This window comes from Camelus dromedarius, chromosome 23 (assembly GCF_036321535.1).
Source record: "Camelus dromedarius isolate mCamDro1 chromosome 23, mCamDro1.pat, whole genome shotgun sequence".
NCBI classification, from domain to species: Eukaryota; Metazoa; Chordata; class Mammalia; order Artiodactyla; family Camelidae; genus Camelus; species Camelus dromedarius.
Window position 1 is genome coordinate 29268636 of NC_087458.1, and position 22607 is coordinate 29291242.

Below are 22607 nucleotides of genomic sequence, written 5' to 3' on the forward strand. Positions count from 1 at the left end.
AGCTTAGCTGTGCATTAGAGAGGAGGAGAGAGCCCCAGACCAGAGGGGAGGGTGGGAATCAGTACTCAGTTCACAGTGGGAAAGGCGGCAAATGAAGGGCCTGTCCATCCCTCTGGGAAGCAGGAGGCAAGATGCAGAGATTGTCAGGTAGGAGACTTGAGGAGATAAGTGAAATCTTAAAACAGGCAGTGTCCAGAGAGTAGTCAGGAGCCCTTCTTTGAAAGCGGGCAGCCTTATGCTCACATCCTGGTTCTGCCCCTTAACTGGCCATCTAAATTGGACAAGTTATTTAACCTCTCTGTGCCTGGGTTTTCTCATGTGTGAAATGAGGGTAATAACAGAAGCCTGTTACTTGGGGTTGTTGGGAAAATCAAATGAGTTGGTTAATGTAGTACTTACTACTGTGCCTGGCACAACAAAAGTGCTCCACGTGTATTGACTATAATAATTTTCCTGGCAGGACTAAGAGCAAATGCAGGCTGGGGTCATGTAAACTCCAAGATGTAAGTGGTTGATGGAGCGTCTGAGAGCTCGGCCAAGGAAGCACTGTGTCCTCTAGGACAGAAGGAATCAAGGAAATCCTCAGAGAGGAGAGGCACGTGGTTGATACACAGGGTCATGGAGAGCCCATCTCAGGTAGAACAAACGCTGGGCAGAGGCAAGAGGCTGTGGAAGAGCGCGCTCTCTCTAGACCTGAGAGGGAGCCAGTGAGGCTCTGGGAGCGGTGTGTGTGTGGGAAGGCTCCTCCTGCCTCCAGTGAGGGAGGAATGAGCGGGCTGTGCGGAGCGGTGAGCCCTAGACTTTGCAGGTCCTTGAGTGCTGAGATTCTGCACTGTGGCCACAAGAAGTTTGGAAGCAGAGCCGTGACAGGCTCGGCTCTGCCTTCTGTGCTCCTGCTGGTGAGAGTAGCTGATGAGGATAATGATAGTAATAAGAACAATAGTAATGATGCTACATTTATGGAGTGTGTGCTACATGCCCAGCTCCCTGCAAGGCGCTACGTTTTGGTCACTGCTCACAAGTGCCCTGTGAGAGAGGTCCTGTCACTTTCCCCATTTCTCAGATGAGGAGGCCGAGGCACACAGAGCGAGTCACTGGAGGAGGACACACAGCTGGTGAAGCTGGGCAGTCTGACTCCATCCCCTGCTCCTGTGACCACCACATTGTCACCACCTCTCCCGTGAGGTCGTGGCTCAGAGGAGAGGACGACAGGTGGAGGATGAGGTGATGACCTCAGCTAGAGCCCTGGCAGCTTGTTGACAGTAGCTTTTCTTAGTCAAGGAGAGTGTGGCTCCCCTGCAAGGGGCTCAAGGGGATGGGGGATGTGTTGTGAAGACACCAGGCTCTCCCAGAGCCCAGCTTCTAGTGGGGCCTGTGGCTGGATTCACGGGGCTGGGTGCCGCTGGGCAGTTGTGCTGTTTCTGTCTGGGAACACAGGGCTTTGCCTGTATGTCTGACTAAATTGTCAGGCTCTTGGTTTCACTCTCCTGTGACTTTGGCTGGTCCTGGCTCTACCTGGCTGAGAAATCTGAGGCCCACCCCACTTGACCATTCAGTCCCTGGGTTGTAGGAACGTTCTCAATGTGGATAATCCAGTGGTTTAGCCCGGGCCAAGTGGGCCCCCTCAGTTCATTCCAAGGCTGGGATGGAGGTGGGGAGGGGTACCACAGGCAGGGAGGCAGCTGCTCTCAGAGCTCCTGTGATCTTCAGTCAGTGAAGCTGGTCACCCTGACTGACCCCACCTTCCTGCAGGCCCTGCCAGCACCTGGGTTCTGACCGTGTTTTCATTGTCAGCATCGCGTGGGCTCCATCCTCTCAGTCTCTAGCTCCACCCTGGCCTTCGAGGTTCCCATCACCATGGCCATTGCAGCAGCTGTTACATTCACTCTCTATATCTGGTCTTCCCTTCTCATTTCATCTTGCTTCTCTTAAGCAATACACTTTTAAAAAAAACTTACTGGCTTCCTACTCCCAAGCCTTCAACAGATGTTCTCTAATTCGTCATACCTGCGGTGAGCTCACAAGGCTATCCAGCCCGGGACTGATCACTGCCTCCAACTCGATGCCCCACCATCAGGCCAGGATAACCCTCCTCTGTTGCTGCCTTCCAGGATGCACGCAGTGCAGGCACTTCCGTCTACGCTCCCGCTCCTCCCCCCACACCTGACGGCTCACCCGGCCCTGAGGACAGCTGACTCCAGACCCTGTCAGCCCCTCTCCTCCAGACAACTCCGTTAGTCTTGGTTCTCCAGTTAGACTGTTGGACTGTTGGAAGCACCCCTCTGTGAGGATGTGTCCAACCTGTATGCAACTGAGCACATACCATTGGGAAACTTAATATTCAGTGATTGGGAAATTAGGAAATTTAATATTCAGTGATTAATGGCTGATTTATGATCCCTTGGTTTTGGATTTTTTTTTCTTTCAAACTTTTAATTGCATTTTTTAAAGAACATTCCATAGAAGCCCTCGGACTGTGATGCTCGAATACGTGTTAGAGGCAAAGCCAAGTGAGAGGTTTCAGTCCTGATCCTGTTAAAGACGTGCCCATTCTCTCTGCTTTTGTTTTGGCCTCTTTTTTAAGCACCATCTCTCTTATTGTTGTTTCCCCCTGAAGTACCTTCCATGGAGAAGTGCTGGAGTCAATGATGGGGTAAATCACCCTTCTGGGTGTGGAGTGTGTCGCAAGCGGTCATCTCACGTTTGCCCTCTAGCTAGATGTTTATATTGGTGCCTATTTTGAAATGGCTTTTATTACTTGCTGACGATTAAAGTTATTAGCCTAGAACCCTAGAAAGTCTTTGGTTGGACACAATTTTTTGCCTGCTCAGTTTCTACTCTTCCAAGTGTTTGCCACCCCCTCCAGCGGTGTGTTTCTTTCCGAGTCCTACCTACCGACCTGTCCTTTCAGACTTCCCTGCAGACACGCAGCCCCCAAACACAGCGAACAGGAAGTGCCTTAGGGTGAACTAGCAGCTGTCCCTTGTTTTGGGGGCATATAGGAGATCTGTGTTGCTTTGGCTTTCTCCAAAGAAGTTGAAATAGACCCAGAAAAGCTTTGCCAACTGCTGTAGGAGCAAAACCAAATCAACTTTAGTTCTTTCCTTCTCAGTACAAATATTTTTCTACCAGTCATGACTGGCTTTCATTCACATGTGGTTTACACAATTATTATTGTAATAATTCAGTAATTCCTCAGACAGGTACTCTTGTGGGAAAAAGAGGAAAACAGCTTAGAAATAAGATGTGGTAGAAGACATAATGTGGTACATAAAAATGAGAAACTTTACCATGCAGTAAGACTGTGATGCTGTGAAGTCTAGCCAGTATCAGAAGTCGAAGTGAAAATTGGGAAGGAGGCAATGCAAGCAGTGTGTAGAGGCCAAAAGCCCAAGGAGGTGAGATTCTTGGTGATCATCCCAGATGCCTCTGCGAAGAGGCAAAACAGGAACAATGTTAAGTCTTTATGCAGGCTCTTCCCACTGGCCACGTGGAAGCCCAGGGGTCATGCCCATGAATCTGCTCTCCTGACTCTCAGCGTTTCCTCCCACCCTCCAACACTACCCCCAGACATGTACAAACACATTGGAGGTTTTTGTGTATTTAAAATGATAATCGAGGCAGGAGAAGATTCTGTGCTAATGCTGTTTTCCTGAAAGGCTGTGAGTTCTACCCTGGTCTGAAAACAACACATCCCTCAGTGTTGTTTCCAATGGCTGCTTGCTTCTGTCTGATGTTTGCAGTGAAGTCTTGGTTTGAAAAGACGTATGAATTCTTTTAGGACAACCTTTTTTGGGAAAATCAATTATGAGTGGTTCGTTTTATGCTGAGCCTTTTGTCAGCGCCATTTATGGCTGTTCTGTTTATTTACTTTGTGAGAGCCTTTCTGAGAGTTGATGAATGTGTTTTGTGAGAGGATACGAGAGCCCCACAATTTGCTTTGATTGGTCTCCATTTGGATTCACAGCGAGCAGGTGCCGTGGTTTGGAATTGGTTTTGGCAGCAGATTGATTGTATAAATATTAGATACATGGGACGAAACCTCATTTAAATTATTTTCATCAGTAGAAATCGGGGAGCCTTAAGACTATAAGAGCACCACGGTTCTATTTTTACTGCTTTGAGCCTGCAAATGTGTAACACACTGTATGTCTGACCATACGTGTGTATAGGTGGCCTCCTTTGTGCAAATACTTAACATGCAGATCTTCTGCATTTCTTTGAGTTTATGATTTCTTAACAGAAATTTTTTTCCAGGCTGAAACATGCAGGCATTTTTATTTTGGAAAATACATCAAGGGATGTTTTCAGTTTGGTGCATTTTTGTTGCTTATATTGAAGCCTTGGGAAGTAACCTGTTACATTTGTAAGCCTTTGACTTTTTTTCCCGTTTTGTTATTGTTGTTGTTTATTGCCAAAACCGCATTAAAAGTGTTTCAAACCTCTTGTTAAGCGCAGGGAAGTAGGACTACAACACTTCCCACCTCCCCAGCAAAGCTGTTTACAAGGCTGACATTGTCCTAAAAATTGACTTTCTAGGTTTTCATGAATCCGTATACATTTTTACTCATGTGTTTTTATTCAGGCAAAGGACTGAGCAGGGACTTCTGATCATAGGTGGAATGAGCAATCTGGATGTCTGTTTGTACCTAACCCTTCAAATAACATCCTAAGGCTTGGGCTGCTTCTGGGTAAATTCTTTTTTTTTCTTTCTTTCTTTTTGTTCTAGGAGCTAGAATTCTGGAGGAAATATGTGGGCAGGCTCTGCTAGCTGTACTTTTCTGTATTTCCAAGTTGAATTTTTAAATTTCTATGCTGACCTTTAATTTTTCTGTCTTATTTTTGTTTTCTCCAATAACTTCTGGGTTTTTTAAAAAAAATTCTATTGAAGTACAGCCAGTTACAATGTGTCAGTTTCTGGTGTGCAGCACAGTGTCCCAGTCATGCATGTACATATATATATTCCTTTTCATATTCTTTGTCATTAAAGGTTGTTGCGGGATACGAAGTGTAGTTCCCTGTGCTAATGCAGAAGGGCCTTTGTTTTTTAAAAAATCTATTTATATATATAGTGGCTAGCATTCACAAATCTCAACTCCCAAATTTATCCCTTCCCACCCCCTTTCTCCTGGTAACCATAAGATTATTATGTGTGCAAGTCTGTTTCTGTTTTGTAGATGAGTTCATTAGTGGCCTCATTTTTTTCTGTTTTTTAGACTCCACATATGAGTGATATGTGGCTTGTTTCTTCTCTTTCTGGCTAACTTCACTGAGAATGATGATCTCTAGGTCCACCCATGTTGCTGCACATGGCATTATTTGTTGATGGCTGAGTAGTAGTCCACTGTATAAATACACCACAGCTTCTTTATCCAGTCATCTGTCAGTGGACATTTAGGTTGTTTCCATGTCTTGGCTATTGTAAACAGTGCTGCTGTGAACATTGGGGTGCAGGTGTTTTTTTGAATTAGAGTTCCCTCCAGATATATGCCCAGGAGTGGGATTGCTGGATCATATGGTAAATCTACTTTTAGTTTTGTGAGGAATCTCCATTCTGTCTTCTATAATGACTGCGCCAAACTGCATTCCCACCAGCAGTGTGAGAGGGCTGCCTTTCCTCCACAGCCTCTCCAGCATTTCTCGTTTGTGGGCTTTTGAACAGTCGCCGTTCTGACTGGTGTGAAGTGGCGCCGCGTTGTAGTTGTGATTTGCATTTCTCCCATAATTAGTGATGTTGAGCATTTTTTCATGTGCCTGTTGGCCATTTATATGTTTTCATTGGAGAATTGTTTGTTTAGGTCTTCTGCCCATTTTTGGATTGGCTTGTTTGTTTTTCTGTTACCAAGTTGTATGAGCTATTTATATAATCTGGAAATTAAACCTTTGTCAGTCGCATCATTTGCTAATATTTTCTCCCATTCCATAGGTTGTCATTTTGTTTTGTTTATGGTTTCCTTTGCTGTGCAAAAGCTTGTAAGTTTAATTAGGTCCCATTTGTTTATTTTTACTTTTCTTTCTATTGCTTGGGTAGACTGCTCTAGGAGAAGATTGCTGCGTTTTATGTCAGAGAATGTCTTGCCTGTGTTTTCTTCTAAGAGGTTTATAGTGTCGTCTTATGTTTAAGTCTTTAAGCCATTTTGAGTTTATTTTTCTGTATGATGTGAGGGAGTGCCCTAACTTCAGTCATTTACATGCTGCTGTCCAGTTTTCCCAACACCACTTGCTGAAGAGACTGTCTTTTCCCCATTATATATCTTGCCTCCTTTGCCAAAGATTAACTGTAGGTCTGTGTGTTTATTTCTGGGATCTTATTCTGTTCCATTGATCCCTATGTCTGTTTTTATGCCAGTACCACACTGTTTTGATTACTGTAGCTCTGTAATATTGTCTGAAGTTTGAGAGGGTCATTCCTCCAGCTTCATTCTTTTTCTTCAGTAATGTTTTGGTAATTCTGTATCTTTTATGATTCTATATAAATTTTAGGATTATTTGTTCTAGTTCTGTGAAAAATGTCCTGGGTAACTTGATAGGAATTGTATTAACTCTGTAGATTGCCTTGGGCAGTATGGCCATTTTAACAATATTAATTCTTCCAATCCAAGAGTATAGGATATCTTTCCATTTCTTTAAGTCCTCTTTAATTTTTTCAATCAATGTTTTGTAGTTCTCCATGTATAAGTCTTTCACCTGCTTGGCCAGATTTATTCCTAAGTATTTTATTGTTTTGGATGTGATTTTAAAAGGGATTTTTTATTTTTATTTTTTTACTTTCTTTTCCTATCATTTCATTGTTAGTGTAAAGAAGTGCAACTGATTTGTGTATGTTAATGTTGTATCCTTCTACCTTGCCAAATGTTTTTGTAGTTCTTCTCTGTCCTTCCTTCATACTCCTCTCTTATGGGTGGTTGATATTCTTTATTATGTCTGCGTTTCTCTCACTTGCCTTTGCATATCTAATGTAGGGTTTTGACTTATGGTTACCATGAGGTTCATGTATTTCGCTCTGTTACAATATCTGACTTCCTTAAAGTGATTGTTATTTAAGGACATAAAAGTTCTAAGAGATCTACTGTTTTACTCTACCTTTTTTTGTTTTTGATTTTAGTTTTTACATCTTCGTATGCCTAATATAAGTGTTTACTGTAATTATAGTTGTTGTTACAATTTTTGTCTTTTAGTCTTTGTAGTGGCTTATTTAAGTGGTTGATTCACAGCCATTGCCCCATTTTTGCCCTTAAAGTGGGATTTCCCCTTCACACAAGTTCTTATTTTTTGTTCTTTTTCATGTAAAGAAAACCTTTTAATACTCCTATAAGGTCAGTTTAGGATTGATGAACTCAGATTTTGCTTATCTGAGAAACTCTTTAACCGTCTGTCAATTGTGATTAATAACTTAGCTGACTAGGTAGCCTAGGTTCTAGGTTTTTCCCTTTAAGTACTTTAAATACATCATGGCTGTTCCTTCTGGCCTGCAATGACTCTGCTGAAAAACAGCTGATAAGCCTCCATGAGCTCTCCTGTCCTCGCGACTACAGTGAAACCACAGCTGACTGCTAATCAAGCATCAAAAAAAAAAAAAAAAAAAGATGAACCTAGCAGAAAAGATCTTCAACTGGAAACATAAAGAGGGGACCACAGCAGGATGGTAGGAGGGGCGTGCTTATAGTATAATCAAGCCTTATACCCCCCGGGGTGGGCTACCCACAAGCTGAAGAGTAAATCACAAAGACCCTCCCACAGGAGTTCTAAGCCCCATGTCAGGCTCCCCAGCCTGGGATTCCAGCATTGGGAGGAAGAGGAGGCCCCAGGACATCTGGTTTTGAAGGCCAGGGGTGCTTAGCTCTAGGAGCCCCATGTGGCTGGGGGAAACAGGGAAGTGTACACAGAATCTCATGTGTGCCAGGTTCAAGGGCAGAACTAGTGATTTCATAGGAACCTGGGCCAGGCCTGCCTGCTGGTTTTGGAAGGTCTCCTGGGGACATAGGGGAAGGCCGTGGCTCAGAGAATATAAAAGCTGGTGCCTGATATTCCAGGAGTGTTCATCTATGTGAGCTTTCCTGGAGGCTGACATCTTGATTGGACATTAGCACCAAAACCTAGCCCCACCCAACAACCTGTAGGCCTAAGGACCGGGAAGCCTCAGGCCACACAACATACTGGGTGGGAGCACCGCCCCACCTGTCAGTGGACTTCCTGACCTAAAAATACATCTAGACAATGCCCTACCCAGCAGAGGTCCAGGAACAAGCTACACCCAGCAGTGGGCAGGCACTGACTTCTCCTGCCAAGAAGCCTGCATAAGCCTGTAGTCCAGCCTCATCTACCAGGGAGCAGATACCAGAAGGAAGAATACAATCCCAAAGCCTGTGGAAGGAGCCCACAAACAGGCCAGATTCTACACTGGGACTGGCTGGACCCTGGCCCTTGGGTGACAAGAGAGGAGTGCACTGCTGGGATGCATAGGACGTCTCCCACAGAGGGCCACTTCTCCAAGGTTGAGAACATAACTATCCTACCTAAAAATACAAATAGAAAGATTTACAGAATGAGGCGACAGAAGAGTATCTCCTAGACCAAGGTACAAGATAAAATCCCAGAAGATGAAATAAGTGATGAGATAGGCAATTTATCTGAAAAAGAAGTTAAAGTAATGATGATGAAGATGTTCAGAGAAGTCAAGAGGAGTACAGATGCACAGAGCAAATTTTTAGCAAAAAGTTAGAAAATATAAAGAATACCCAGAGTTGACGAATAAAATCACTGGAATGATTTTAGTGATCTAACACACTAGAAGGAACTAAGAATAGACTAAAGGAAGCAGAACAGGTCAGTGAGCTAGAAGACAGATTAGTGGAAATCATTACTACAGAACAAAAAAAAAAAAAAAAAAAAGAAGAGGAATGAGGATAGTTTAAGAGAACTCTGAGACAACATAAAGTGCATTAATCACATTATAGGGGTCTCAGAAAGAGGAGAGAGAGAGAAAGGATGTGAGAAGATTTTGGGAGAGAATAACCAAAAACTTCCCAACTTGGGAGAGGAAACAGTCACCCAAGTCCAGGAAGCACGGAGAGAACCACATGAGATCAACCCGAAGAGGAACACATGAAGGCACATAGTCATCAAATTGACAGAATTAAGGATGAGGAGAAAATGTTAAAATCAGCAAGGGAAAAGCAACAAAATGACATACAAGGGAGCTCCCATAAGATTATGTCAGCTGATTTCTCAGCAGAAAGTCTACAGGCCAGAGGGGAGTGGCACGACATATTTAAACTGTTGAAAAAGAAAAAATTTACAACCAAGGATATTCTATCCAGCAAGGCTCTTGTTCAGATTTGATGGAGAAATCAAAAGCTTCACAGATAAACAAAAACTAAAAGAATTCAGCACCACCAAGCCAGCTTTACAACAAATGTTAAAGGAACTTCTCTAGTCATCAAACCTTAAGAAAAGAGAACAAAAAGAAGAAAGAGATGGGGGAAAAAAAGACATACACAAGATTGCTGTGGTTGTTCAGGGTCTTTTATGGTTCCATATAAATTTTGGAATTTTGTTCTAGTTCTGTGAAAAATGCCGTGAGTGTTTTGACAGAGGATGCGTTGGATCTGTAGTTTGCTTTGGGTAGATGGCCGTTTTGATAATGTTGATGCTTCCAGTCCAAGAGCACAAGATATCTCTCCATTTCTTTGTGTCATCTTCAGTTTCCTTCATCAGTGATTTACAGTTTCCAGAGTATAGGTAACCTCCTTGGTTATTTATTTCTAAGTTTATATCTAGGTGTTTTGTTGTTTTTGATGCAATGGAAATGTTTATGCCAGTTATAAAATTCTGGTTTTTGAAGTGAAAAAAGGTGAATGAAAAGCCGAAATCGCAAAATATTCTCCTCTCTCATGGGTGAGTTGTGCTCCATTACCTGTGTGTGGGGCATCTTCTTTCTCCAGTCATCTGTTGATGTGCACTTGGGATGCTTTCATGTCTTGGCAATTGTAAATAGTGTTGCTGTTAACAGCGGGGTGTATGTATCTTTTTGAGTTAATTCTTATTTTGTGGTTGGCTTTATTCCTTTAATAACTACGCAAGTTAAAAAAGCTAAGGCTCTAAACCTTCTTAGAGACAATGAACAGTAGATATAAGTAAATTTTAAAAATACATGCAGTAAGAAGAGCTGATAGGCTTATGAAGGATTTCTTTTAATGTGACATTTTCCTCTTTTCTTGCTGCCTTTAGAATTTTGTCATTGTCTTTAAATTTCACTTTTTGAATAATGATGTGTCTTGGTGTGAGTCGGTTTGAGCTGATCCCATTTGGGACTCTCTCTGATTCCTGTGCCTGGATATCCGCTTCCTTCTTCAGATTAGAGGAGTTTTCAGCCATAATTTTATCAAAGATTTTCTCACCGTTTCTCTCTCTTCCTTCAGGGACCCCTATAATGTGAGTGTTACTATGCTTGAGCTGTCTCAGAAGTCCCTTAACCTCGTGTAACGTGCTTTTTCTTCTTGCTTTTCTGACTGGGTGATTTTCATTATTCTATCTTCCGGGTTGCTAATGGGTCGTCTGTGTTGTCTAATCTTCTGTATGACCTGCAGTTCTTCTCTGACTGGTTATTTTTTATATTTTCTTGTTCTTTTTAAAAATTCTCCATGTTCTGTTCTTTTTCCCAGCTCAGCTGTCATTCTTGTTACTATTGCTTTGATCTCTTTGTCAGGTAAGTTATTTATTTATTTTCATTATGGTTATTTTCTTACTTTTTCACATAAAACATGTTCCTGTGTATTCTCACTTTAATTTTCTGTATCTCTGTGAAGTTAGGTGAAAGTTACCTGTCAGAGTTAAAGGTGTGTCCTTGTGTGAGCGTGTTCCTGTGCAGTCTTCTGTGCCCAGCAGGTTTGTTGGGAAGAGCTGGACCTGAAGTGATCCTGGGCTGCCCTCTTCCCTCGGGACATGCTGGCAGCCCCTGCAGTGGGGTGGCAGGGCTGGAGTCAGAGGGACTGGAGCCAGTTCCAGGTTCAAGCAGGGGCTTCTCTGCTCAGTGACTGTTCCAGCCCTATCAGGGGTGGCACTGGGTCCCGTGGGGCTGGAGCAGGATCTCTGTGGGAGTGGGGTTCGCCTGGGTGTGGTGGCAGTCTTTGCTTTGGTTTGGGATGTGGCTGAGGCCTGAGGGCTTGCAGTGGCCCGTCTGTACTGGTATAACCTTTTCTCTGGCATGCACAGCTTGGCTAGAGGGTGGGCCAGGGCCAGAGAGATTGGGGCCGCAGCCCTGAGCTGGCCCCACCGCCTGTCAGGTGTGCACAGGAAAGTGAGTTCTGGGGATGGCAGGCTCTACCTTGGTGCTAGTACTGTTCCCTGCAGAGGGTGTGCAGGGACAAACTAGCTGGCCGTGACTGCCGGCCGTCTTTTCAGAGGCAGGGCCACACCCAGGCCAGCACCACTTTCTCCCACGGTGTGCACTCTCACTGGCAGTGGAAGCTTCCACCTGAGTGGGGAGCAGCACCGAACAAGGAGGGTGGGGCCAGGAGCCTGGGGGAGTCCAGGGGGCCCGCCTGAGCCACCCCTGCAAGCTGGCTGGAGCCCGAGGCAGTGTTCAGCCTGCTGTGTCCCTGCCGTGATGGGGAGTCAGTGGGTCTCTGCACAGGCTCTTCAAGAGCAGGGGCTCAGCTTCTCACAGTGCTCCAGCAAGCCTGCTGGTTTTCACCCCAGCTGAGAGGGCTCCTCCTCCCAGTGCTGATCCCCTTGCCTGGGTGCCTGACACGTGTTTCAGACCATGATGTAAGGCGCGGGTGGTTGTCAGGGCTGGAGCACTGCTAGGACCTCACGCTGTCTGCGCACGGATGCCCACAGCTCCTAGTGTGTGTGGCTGGTGGAGGGCCTTGCAGGGAGTGGTTGTAAGTCTGTTTGGCACAGATGGGGCTTGTTGTGATTACTCCTCACAAAGATGGTCACAAGGACAGGACATGCCGTCTGATTTTCCAAGGGCTTGAATATTATAATGTGTGATGTTCCCCAGCTGCCTAGTGTGAGCAGCATGACTGCAGGTGCTCTGGGTCCAGGAATGCAAACTCCAGTTATGCTCTTGGGAACCAAAGGAGCAGATCCTAAAGGGGCATATTTACCATAAATTCTCTTACACGTGTCAGTCATGGGGAAACACCAGATTAAGAAATGGATGCTGCCCGAGTTTAGTGTTGAATTATTATAAAATGTAAGGAAACTACAAGATTCTGGGTAAAAATTAGTGCAGTGACAAGTGGAAGTGATCCAAGGAGTACGTACATACAGTAAGAAACAGAGTCCTGAATTTAATCATCTTGTCTGACTTTGACTAATGTTGTTTTGATTAAACTATCGAATGTGGTCAGTTGTGAAGTGTGAAAGTCTAAGGATGTTTGTAGGAAGTTGTTGGTGATGATACAGTTTTGGGGATTAATGATTGCTGGGATGGATGAAATCGGCTGGCTGTGTGTGCTGGTGGGAGAAGAGACATTGATGCAAGTGGAGGCACTAACAGAGAGGAAGGCTAGTGAAAAGTGAAAGCTAGTGTCAGTTGATTCAGGAAGAGTGAGCTGATAAGGCTGGTTAATAGGCCATAAGGTTTAGTGTTAATTCAGAGGATATAATTTTGGTAATCATGTTAATTGTATTACTATAATGTTTGGAATAATGAGTTTTAGCCTTGGAGAAGGTTAAGATTTTGTACATAATCAGTACCACAGGCGCTGGATCCCACAGCTGTTAGTGACCGTCCCGGTGCAGCCACACAGGCGGGGAGCACTGATGGCAGGTGTTATGCCAGCTCACGTAGAATGGGTGCTGAGCGTGGTGACAGCGGCTGTAATGAAAAATGATGATATTGTGCCATCTGAGCATAGTAATTGGGATATTAAGTGTGATTTATATATTAGTATCCATATAGGATACTGTAAATGCAAAGAGGATAGTAATATAGACTAATGCCACTTGATAATTATGAAACTAATTACAGTTTTATGAGTCAAAATGTTTTTGTTTAAAGTAATTATCATACGTTCATTCTAATCCTTTTAAATTCATCCATAGGCTAACCTTATGGCTACTAGTAATGCGATTACAGTTTGTGCCATGAAGAGTTTAGTTTTTAGGTTACTCTTGTGAAATGCTCAGGGTAGGGGTAGGAGGAGGGCAACTTCTAGGTCAAATATAGGAAAGTAGTGACAACTGAGAGTAAGTAAATGGAGAAGGTGGGCGTGCTGGCCCTATAGAGTCACATCCACACGTGTGTGGACTTGATTTTTCTGGACACTGACTAGAGGAGGTCAGAGTGCAGTCAGGACAAGCTGTGAGTCTGGTAGTGTAGTGGTGAGTGATGTCGGTATAAGCTTTATTGTTTCTCCAGTTACAGGAAAAGCTGTAGATTGGAAGTCAGTTCTACTTAATACTAAAAGAATAAAATGCTCATCAATAGATAGCGATCTGTAGGAACAATCAAACTATCTACAAAATGCATTATCAGGCCACTGACTGAAATCCAAAATAACGAGATGTATAGGGAAATTTTAGTTGGGACAGAAAGCACAGAACGAGAAAAGTAGAGCCAATAATTTTGTGTAGTCAGGGGAAGCTTTTAACCATGAAAACTACTGAGCCAAAAACTCCATCTGAAATTGAATTTTATATTCTTCTCACACTTGCAATAATATAAGTTCTTAGAGGAACTGTAATGAATCAAACTTGAAGTATTGTTTATAATTTCTTTCTGTTAGATGGTGAGCGCAAGTGAGGGGAACTTCAGAGGCTCATAGAACTGAAGTATTAAGAAGTTATTATGGGAACTGTGTGTGTGGTCAGTGTGTTAGGTGGTGTGAGCACATATCTATCTTTTTTCTGATCAGAAGGTAGATGGTCATTTTAGGATCTATGTGCATTTGCCTGTGTGTGTGTGTGTGTGTGTGTGTGTGTGTGTGTGTGTGTGGTGAGAGTTTGGTCGTGGGGAGAAGCACTGTGAACTTACCCACCCTGTACTGAGAGCTGTGGGACCTCCTTCCCTGTTAAAAATGACCCTGCTCTTGTCACCACATCCCCACCCATGACAGCACTTCTTTGTAATGAATGTACGTAATGTCCTGTTTGTCATGGACCAATGCAATGCATCCATTTATAGTTCATAAAGTTATTTATATTTTAAACTAAAAGTACTTATATGTATGATGGATTTTATGTTGTTACTCTTATTTACCTTGGTGCCCGAATTAATGATAATAGAAGACCCATTTCCTGAGACAAAGTTGACTTGCCGTTAAGAGTCAGGATCCCTCGTGAACACATCCTCACTGTCCTGACTGATGCATGACTTGATGTCATTGCAAGAGGAATTTCCAAAGGAAAAGCCAACGGTCTTCCTCAGAACCTTAGGGAGCATGTCACAGGATGGGCTCCAGGTGGAATCACTTTCCAAGGTAGATCTTGGTTCAGGGTAAAGTTACAGCACTTGCCGCCCTGAGACCCTTAGGTGATTCACATCCCTTCTGTCTTCTCATCCATAAAATGGGTTATTGAGAATGTTGTGTAATTGAAACACTGCACTTTGAGTTTGGTCAGTTGGCACATTTTATTGCTTAGTGTGAGATCTCAATACCTTTGACCTGATGCTAATTGGTGATTTACAGGGGGTCCCGACTCCTGAGGGTTGGAAGGAATTCTGGTTGACAGTAGGAGGAGACCCAGGATCCCTGAAGCCTGCTCACCCTGGATGGGACTCAGTCCCTCCAGGCCAGGGGATCCTGGAGCCAGCATAGCACCTGAAGCCTGGCTGTGGGACCAGGAAGACCCAGCAGTGCGGTTGGAAACGCAGCCCCACTGGGTCTGTGAGGAGTCGGGGTCAACTATCCACAGGGCAGGCTCTGGAGTTTCCTCCCCAGGGGCAGCCCATTCTCCTGGACGTCAGCCCCGACAGGGACAGACACAGAGGCTGGTACCAGCAGTCCCAAGAAAAATGGGACGTACCAGTCTTTGCAAGTACAGTGACCCCTGGGGAGCTCAGCTCCAGGGAGGTGAGAGCCTTAGCGTGGGAGAGACTGTGATGCCAGGATTCCTGCCTTTTCTGCCCCTTCCACTCTGGGCCCCTTCCCAGAGTCAGGCCACCCTGGCCCTTCGTCCCCCACCATGCACTGTGGGCTGGCTCCCTCTTTCCTTCTTGCCTTGTCTTTTATCTGCTCTCCCTACCCTGTTCCCCCTGTCACTGTCTGTCACTCTCTAGGACTTGACTCCCACCTCTCTCTGTCATGCACTGTCTCTCTCCCTGCCCGTCTTGCTCTGTCTCTCCCCCCAGGCCCTCAGGCCCTGGGCTCTGGTCCAGCCCTGTCCAGGGCCATAGGGCCGCAGCCCTCCCACCCTCACTGCCACGTTTTGGCCCCAGCCCTGCTCACAGTGGAGGAGCCCGGTTACAGAGGCTGCTCCTGCTGGTACTGCTTCACTGCTCTCCCCCCTCTTCCTGGCCAGCACAGTCATACCTTGACCTGTTGGTGGCCCTTGACCAGTTGGCCCAGCCTGGGCCCCAGAGCTGCTGCAGGGCTGGCCACCTGCCCCAGCTGGAAGGAGGGAGGGCCCTGTGGGTCTAAGGGGCCCCTGGGGGATTGGATTGGGGGACATGTAAGGAGCCAGGTGTTTTCACCCAACTCCTCTTTGTCAATGGCAGAGAGTCCCAAACCACTGACTGCCCCCTGCCCGTTTCTCACTTAGAGCCCTGGGCAGACTGTGGGAGCTCCTGAGACTTAGGAGCGAGCTGCTGCCCTCAGCCCCCCTCAGAGTTTGCCTGGAATTGGGGCTCCTGGGGGAAGCTGGCAGGGCTGGGGCCCAAAGCCTGGATGAGTGCGGGGCCCTCTCACTGGACTCTGGTGGCCACTCTAGGCACCTCATCCCTTCCTCACTGTCAGCAGTTGGCCACTTCACGGGGACAGATACGAGGGTCTCTGTGACTCTTGAGACTGGCAGGCTCCATGTGCTCGAGACTGGCAGGCCCCATGTGCTCAGTATTTCTTGATTGAGTGAACACAACCACCCCCCATATCTAGACACCAAGTCTTCCGACCACCCCAAAAGGGTTTCTCAGGCCCCCTCACAGCCAGTACTGCCCCAAAGCACAACTTTGCTTCTGTCCCACATGGGTAGTTTTTGCCTCCTTGAACCTGGGTGTACGTGAATCACCCAAATGCAGTGCAGGGGGTGTGACAATATATAATTATTTTTTATAGTTTTATATATCTTTGGCAAAAATCATAGGGCTTATTTTTATGCATGTAACATATGTACTTAAAATTAATGTGTCACCTACAGGTGTACTACAGATAAGGACGGCCACATGGGTGTGGCGATGTGATTAAGATGGTGTGCTGTTAAGATCTTCTCCATCTTGTGGACATTTTCTGCACTTTGTGTGCAGTGTTGAGCGAAGGGGAGTGAGGACCTCCCACCCTGCCTGAATATTTGACTCCTCTTGGTTCTGTCATTGTCCACCTAATATGTTTTTCAGCCACTGCCCAAGGGAAATCCTGGGAGTTTGGAAAAGGAGGAGGGAGCATCCCAGAAGTAGAGGGCAGGGGACATCGGTTGTACAGGACCAGAAAGCATATGGTCAGAAAAGTTTGCAGAGAGGACCCAGGGTTGGCTGGCAGTTGGTGGTGGGGGATCAGTTAGGCGGGGCACATTGTAAAAGTGAGGTCACCCAAAATGTCCACTGTGAGGTGCCAGGGGCAAAGGCAGGTGATTGGTCAAGAGAGGTCATAAAGCACTGGCATTGCTAAGGCAGCGTTCAGACAGGAAGGCTTGGAGGGAGGCGTCTCGTCCCCTCCAGCTGCTCCTGAGAGTCCGCTTGCCTGCTGTTTGTTTTCCTGACCTGCTGACCTCCTGACCTGACTGAACCCTCCTTCCTCCCCTCAAGAGCTTGATTGGCCCTCATCCTTTCTGTGACCCCCCTTCTTCTCCTCTCAAGTGCTCAACCCCTGTACCTGTCACACTCCCTCCCCACTCCATCCCCCACCCCCTCCCCTCCCCTTCCCAACCCTCCCCTCCCCTCCCTTCCCCTCCCCCCTCCTGCCTTGGGGACCTCAGGGCCCTGAGAAGACCAGGACATGGAGGTGATGAGGATGTTCTGGTCCCACGTGCTGGGGTGCACTGGATATGAAAATGCAATTGTGAGTGAACATCGGGCATCAGGTGTCCTCCTTTTTCCTGGGCTCTTTCACACTGTGGTTAACTAGCTGCTTTCTCATGGGGTCCTTGATGGGAACGCATCGTTGGTGAAGCCCGAGGCTCTCAGGACAGGTTTCTTGACCAGTCTAGAGCGGCCCTGGCCACCGGCGTCCTCAAGCTCTGAGTCCTGTCAGGACCTCTTGGACCAAACAGCAGGTTGACAGGATGAAACCTGAAATAGTTACTTTATTGCATCAAAGAAGGAAGTGTGAACATCCTAAAAGCCATTGAGTTGTATGCCTAAAATGCGGGAATGGGGGAATTTTATCTCAGTAAAGCAGTTTTTTAAAAAGTGAGAAACTCTTCTTACTTACTAGAAGTCATAGTGAGACTGGCTCCCGGAAAGCTTGTCAGGATCCTGCTTCAAGTTGTGTGTGTTCCGGTCCCGTCCCCGTGCGGTTCGCTGTCCTGTGCGTGCGCCCTTCCTGGTGGTGACGTTTGGCAGTCCTGGGAGCAGTGGGGTCTCAGCACTGGGTTGGTGCTGGTCTGTTAAACAGGGAAATGTCATCTGTGCTCTGTGCTTTCTGGTTTGTTAACTTACAGCAACTTTGTTTTCTTTGAAGTGTATTCTTTTCGGAAATTTTAATGTAACAAAAATACTCAATAGCCCTATAAATTTTAAAATATTTTTATTGAAGTATAGTCAGTTTACCATGTTGTCCATTTATCGTGTACAACAGAATGCTTCAGTCATATGGGAAAATACACATATTCATTTCCATATTTTTTTACCATAAATTACTACAAGATATTAAATAGAGTTCCCTGTGCTGTACAGTGTAAACTAGTTGTTGTCTACTTTATATAGATTAGTATCCATGAATCTCAAACTTCCAATTTTTCTCTTCCCACTCCCTTCTCCTCTGGTAACCATAAGTTTGTCTCCTATGCTGTAAGTCTGTTTCTGTTTTGTAAATAAGTTTGTCTTTTTTTTTTTTTTTTTTTGATTCCACATATAAGTGATATCATATGGTATTTTTCTTTTGCTTTCTGACTACTTCACTTAGAATGACATTCTCCAGGTCCATCCATTCCCTGTTACTGCAAATGGCATCATTTTACCATTTTTATGGCTGAGTAGTACTCCATTGTATGAAATATACCACAGCTGCTTTTTTTTTTTACATTTTTTATTGAGTTATAGTCATTTTACAATATTGTGTCAAATTCTAGCGTAGAGCACAGTTTTTCAGTTATATATGAACATACATATATTCATTATCACAATTTTGTTTTCTCTGTGAACTACCATAAGATCTTGTATATATTTCCCTGTGCTATACAGTATAATCTTGTTTATTCTGCATATGCCTGTTGGTATCTACAAATTTCAAACTCCCAGTCTGTCCCTTCCCACCCCCCAGCCCCTTGGCAACCACAAGTTTGTATTCTATGTCTGTGAGTCTGTTTCTGTTTTGTATTTATGCTCTTTATTTTATTTTATTTTTTTTTTTGGATTCCACATGTGAGCAATCTCATATGGTATTTTTCTTTCTCTTTTTGGCTTACTTCACTTAGAATGACATTCTCTAGGGACATCCATGTTGCTGCAAATGGCATTATATTGTTTTTTTATGGCTGAATAGTATTGCATTGTATAAATATACCACCTCTTCTATGTCCAGTTATCTGTTGATGGACATTTAGGCTGTTACCATGTCTTGGGTATTGTAAATAGTGCTGCTATGAACATTGGGGTGCAGGTGTCTTTTTGAAGTGGGGTTCCTTCTGGACATATGCCCAGGAGTGGGATTATTAGGTCATATGGTAAGTCTATTCCTAGTCTTTTGAGGAATCTCCAAACTGTTTTGCACAGTGGCTGCACCAACCTGCATTCCCACCAGCGGTGTAGGAGAGTTCCCTTTTCTACACAGCCTCTCCAACATTTGTCATTTGTGGACTTTTGAATGGTGGCCATTCTGACTGGTGTGAGGTGATACCTCATTGTAGTTTTGATTTGCATTTCTCTGATAATTAGTGATAATGAGCATTTTTTCATGTGCCTGTTAGCCGTTTGTATGTCTTCACTGGACAATTGCTTGTTTAGGTCTTCTGCCCATTTTTGGATTGAGGTTTTTTTTTTTCTTATTTAGTTGTATGAGCTGTTTATATATTCTGGCAATTAAGCCCTCATCAGTTTCATCTTTTGCAAAGATTTTCTCCCATTCTGTAGGTTGTCTTTTTGCTTTGCTTATGGTTTCCATTGCTATGCAAAAGCTTCTAAGTTTAATTAGGTCCCACTTGTTTATTTTTGCTTTTATTTTTATTGGACTTCTAGCAAATTCTTAGTTATCCCTTTCCTTTTCATCTTGGAGGCTGCCCCCAGGGACTCTGTGTCCAGCTAAGTTGATGGGGGAGCCCTGAGAGCTGAGCTGATGTGAAAATCAGTGGCTGCGACCTGCTGTGATGTTTATAATGAGGAAATGCTCAGGAGGGATGTGACCCAGGAGGTGGACGAGTTGTCTTTTTTTTTTTTTAGTGACGTGTCCTTGTGAAGAATGTTGATTTCCCCAAAGCAGAAAGTGTCCTTCATGTCCTTAGAATTGTCCAAATATAAAGAAAATTCAGATACATGCTGTAAAATTTTTACCGTGTCAGGAAAAATCACCTCCACACCCTAAAAGAGACAGACTGAGAACACCTCATGGATTTAAGTGGGTTTGTTCTGATAGGCTTCCACCAGATTCTTACAGACCTGGAAAAACCGAGTGTCAGGAACAATCTTTGCACTGAAGCAGAATCAACGCCACATGAACACTCCACCCAAAGAAGAGTCTGTTCTGTTTCTTTTGAGCCTACTAAGGAGGGCATTTATAGGTCATCTTTGTTTGGATTTTTTCCCTCAAAGGGAATGAGGCTGAGTTCTCCCAGGTTAGTCAGCCCTCTTTCCCTACCACATCTTTGAGCATTTGGATAAACTAACTTGTCCTTCTCCACCGTTGCTCATGGCCGCTGACAGAACCTGAGTACATCAGCCCTGATGGATAGACTCTAGGTAGGAGGCAGCTGCTGACGTCAGCGCTCAGACAGTGCCGTGTGTTACAAGCATGCCCACGGTGGAGGGGGTTTTACCAGTTAGTGACTAGATGGTGTTTGTTTTTGTGCCTTTGATCTGCGTGTCTCTCCTTTGTGCTGAGACCCACTGCTCTCTCAGAGGGCAGCTATGCAAAGACGGTGCATGTTTTCCACCAGCACAGATTTTACTGACCCCAACTGTGAGAGCTGACAATGACAGTGTTACTGATTTCAGGGGCTGCTTTCTAGAGAGGTTTTATTTGCACAAGACTGAAACTTGGTGTCTAGATAAAGTACAAGTTACATTGTGTATTTATTCCCTCCTATAATACTTATAAATCTAGTTTTTACAAAACTATGTGTTTGGCTTTTGTTTTGGTGACTGTACATTCCAGAAATACAAATTAATTTTCTTGGTGGCTGTTAATGGACGTAGGTGCAGTACTGTGAAATATGCATGTAAATTATTTGTACTGATTATTTTGAGTTCTCTTTTTATGTAACTTCATTCTTTGAGTAATCTTGTACAATATGATTAAAACTCTTATTATACAAATCCTTATTTATTTCAGAAGCCTGACATTACATGCTCTGGTTCAGAACCAAAGTGAATATTGAAGAAAACCTCCATGGTTTTTAGATAGTTGGGCTAAAATATATCATTAATTTTTGCTGGAATAGTAATTTTGACATTATTCTAAGAGCTGGTCTGCTTTCTCACTCATGTCCAGTCTATAAATGTAGAAATACATCTCTGTACATCTCTCTATATTTTAACACATATCTTCATTGCTCTTTCCCCATACATGTTGGGTGTATTTTTGGGGACACTTCATAGGGGTTTGTCCAGGTACTTCATGAACATCCAATAGAAGATGGAGGTGTCCCATGCCATGTAGGTTTGTGTTTGCTTATTTTCAATTTCAAGTTGGCTTCTACATTCATAAGTTAAGTTCTGTTAACTATTTTAAAAATATTTGCAATGTGCCTGTCAGCAAAGTCAAATCTCTAACATTTTGTTTATCAGGTATTTGACGTATGTGTGCAGCAGTGAAACTATTACCAAATGAAGGCAGTTAACATGTCCACACTCCCAAGAGCTCCTTTGAACTCAAGTGTCCCTTCTCGCCTCTCTGTGGAGCTATTTGAGGATGTGGTTGAGGGTTTCTAAAGATGATTCTCTGTGACAGATACACTGCTAATGTCTTTGAGGTTCCTCATTATCTCCAATATCTTTTCAGATCCTCCACACTCTGATTCTCCTTACCCATCTTGGGTCTGATGTTTATGAATTTCTGTGGAAGCTGCTTCTTCTTGTTGCCGCCTGGGGAGTTTCCAGTTTTCTGTTGTTTGTCTGGAGGAGCGTCCTTGCTGTGAGTATTACTAAAGTACCTGACAGTGTCCTTTTAATCACACTTAACAGGAATTTTTATAGTCACTGGACATTTTATTTGCCTGCCTGGGCCAGAATCCAGGAGTCTTTTCTTTGTTTCCTTTTAGATTACTAACTTGAACAGAAATTAGTTTTGAAATGGAAATTTGTTGCAAAATCTTTATAGTAAGAACTCATTGAGCAAGACAACAGTATATTCTCAATGAGACAATGGCAATTCATAAACTCTTCTCTTCAATAACAAAACAGGAAGGTTAAGTATTTGGTGAGCCCATCTCTCTCCCCACCTGCATGTTGGGTGACAGGGGACTGGGAAGCTCAGTGTTCCTGAGCAAGTGTGAAGTTAAGGGAACATCTGTGGTTTTCTGTTTGCCCTCCATGGATGCATTCTATTGCCACATTATTGCCACTGGAGCTTCGACACTGTGATGATGCTCCAATATCTTGGCAAGGTTAGGGGCTGGCCTCAGTCTCTGATCATCACTTAAAGTTTTGAATGAAGAAATATGTGTTAAGGGTCAGGGAAATGTGTCTACGTGGTATTACAGTGGAGTCCTGCCTGGGTTTTACTGAGCTATTACTCCGCAGATGATGACTTGTGTCTGAGTCAGGAAGCACGTTCGCTTCTTGAAAATGGTCGCTGTCCATCCTGCTGCTGCGTGTGCTTTTACTACAGCCATTGCTCACTTTCATTCTCGTCTGATGTCTCATCTGATGTCCATTTGTTTTTAGTGGTCTTGACAAATCTTACGACCTCATATGTTACAATTGCTTATCAATTCAACAGTCAACTCTGTAAAAGATTTCAGAAAACCTTTCAGTGAATGAAAGGGGTGCATCTTAACCTTAGTATAAAGATTTTGCCTTTATTTTTCTTTTAGTTTTCTCCTCTCTGTCTCTCTCTCTCTCTTTTGAAGATTATACAACAATCCAGGTTCTGGACTTAAGTGTGGATGTTTGGTTTGACCAAAAAAAG

At 44.2% G+C, this 22607-nt stretch overlaps 1 protein-coding gene across 2 annotated transcripts in view; it reads left to right on the forward strand.

The window, feature by feature from the left end:
- LOC116149083 (tropomyosin-1, isoforms 33/34-like) overlaps positions 1-22607 on the forward strand; it is a 69457-nt gene that overhangs the window by 27383 nt on the left and 19467 nt on the right. For both annotated transcript variants that reach the window (XM_064478089.1, XM_064478087.1), the window contains exon 4: positions 21480-21611. In XM_064478089.1, coding sequence (XP_064334159.1) covers positions 21480-21611 — 132 coding nt within the window. The remainder of the gene's footprint in view (positions 1-21479; positions 21612-22607) is intronic.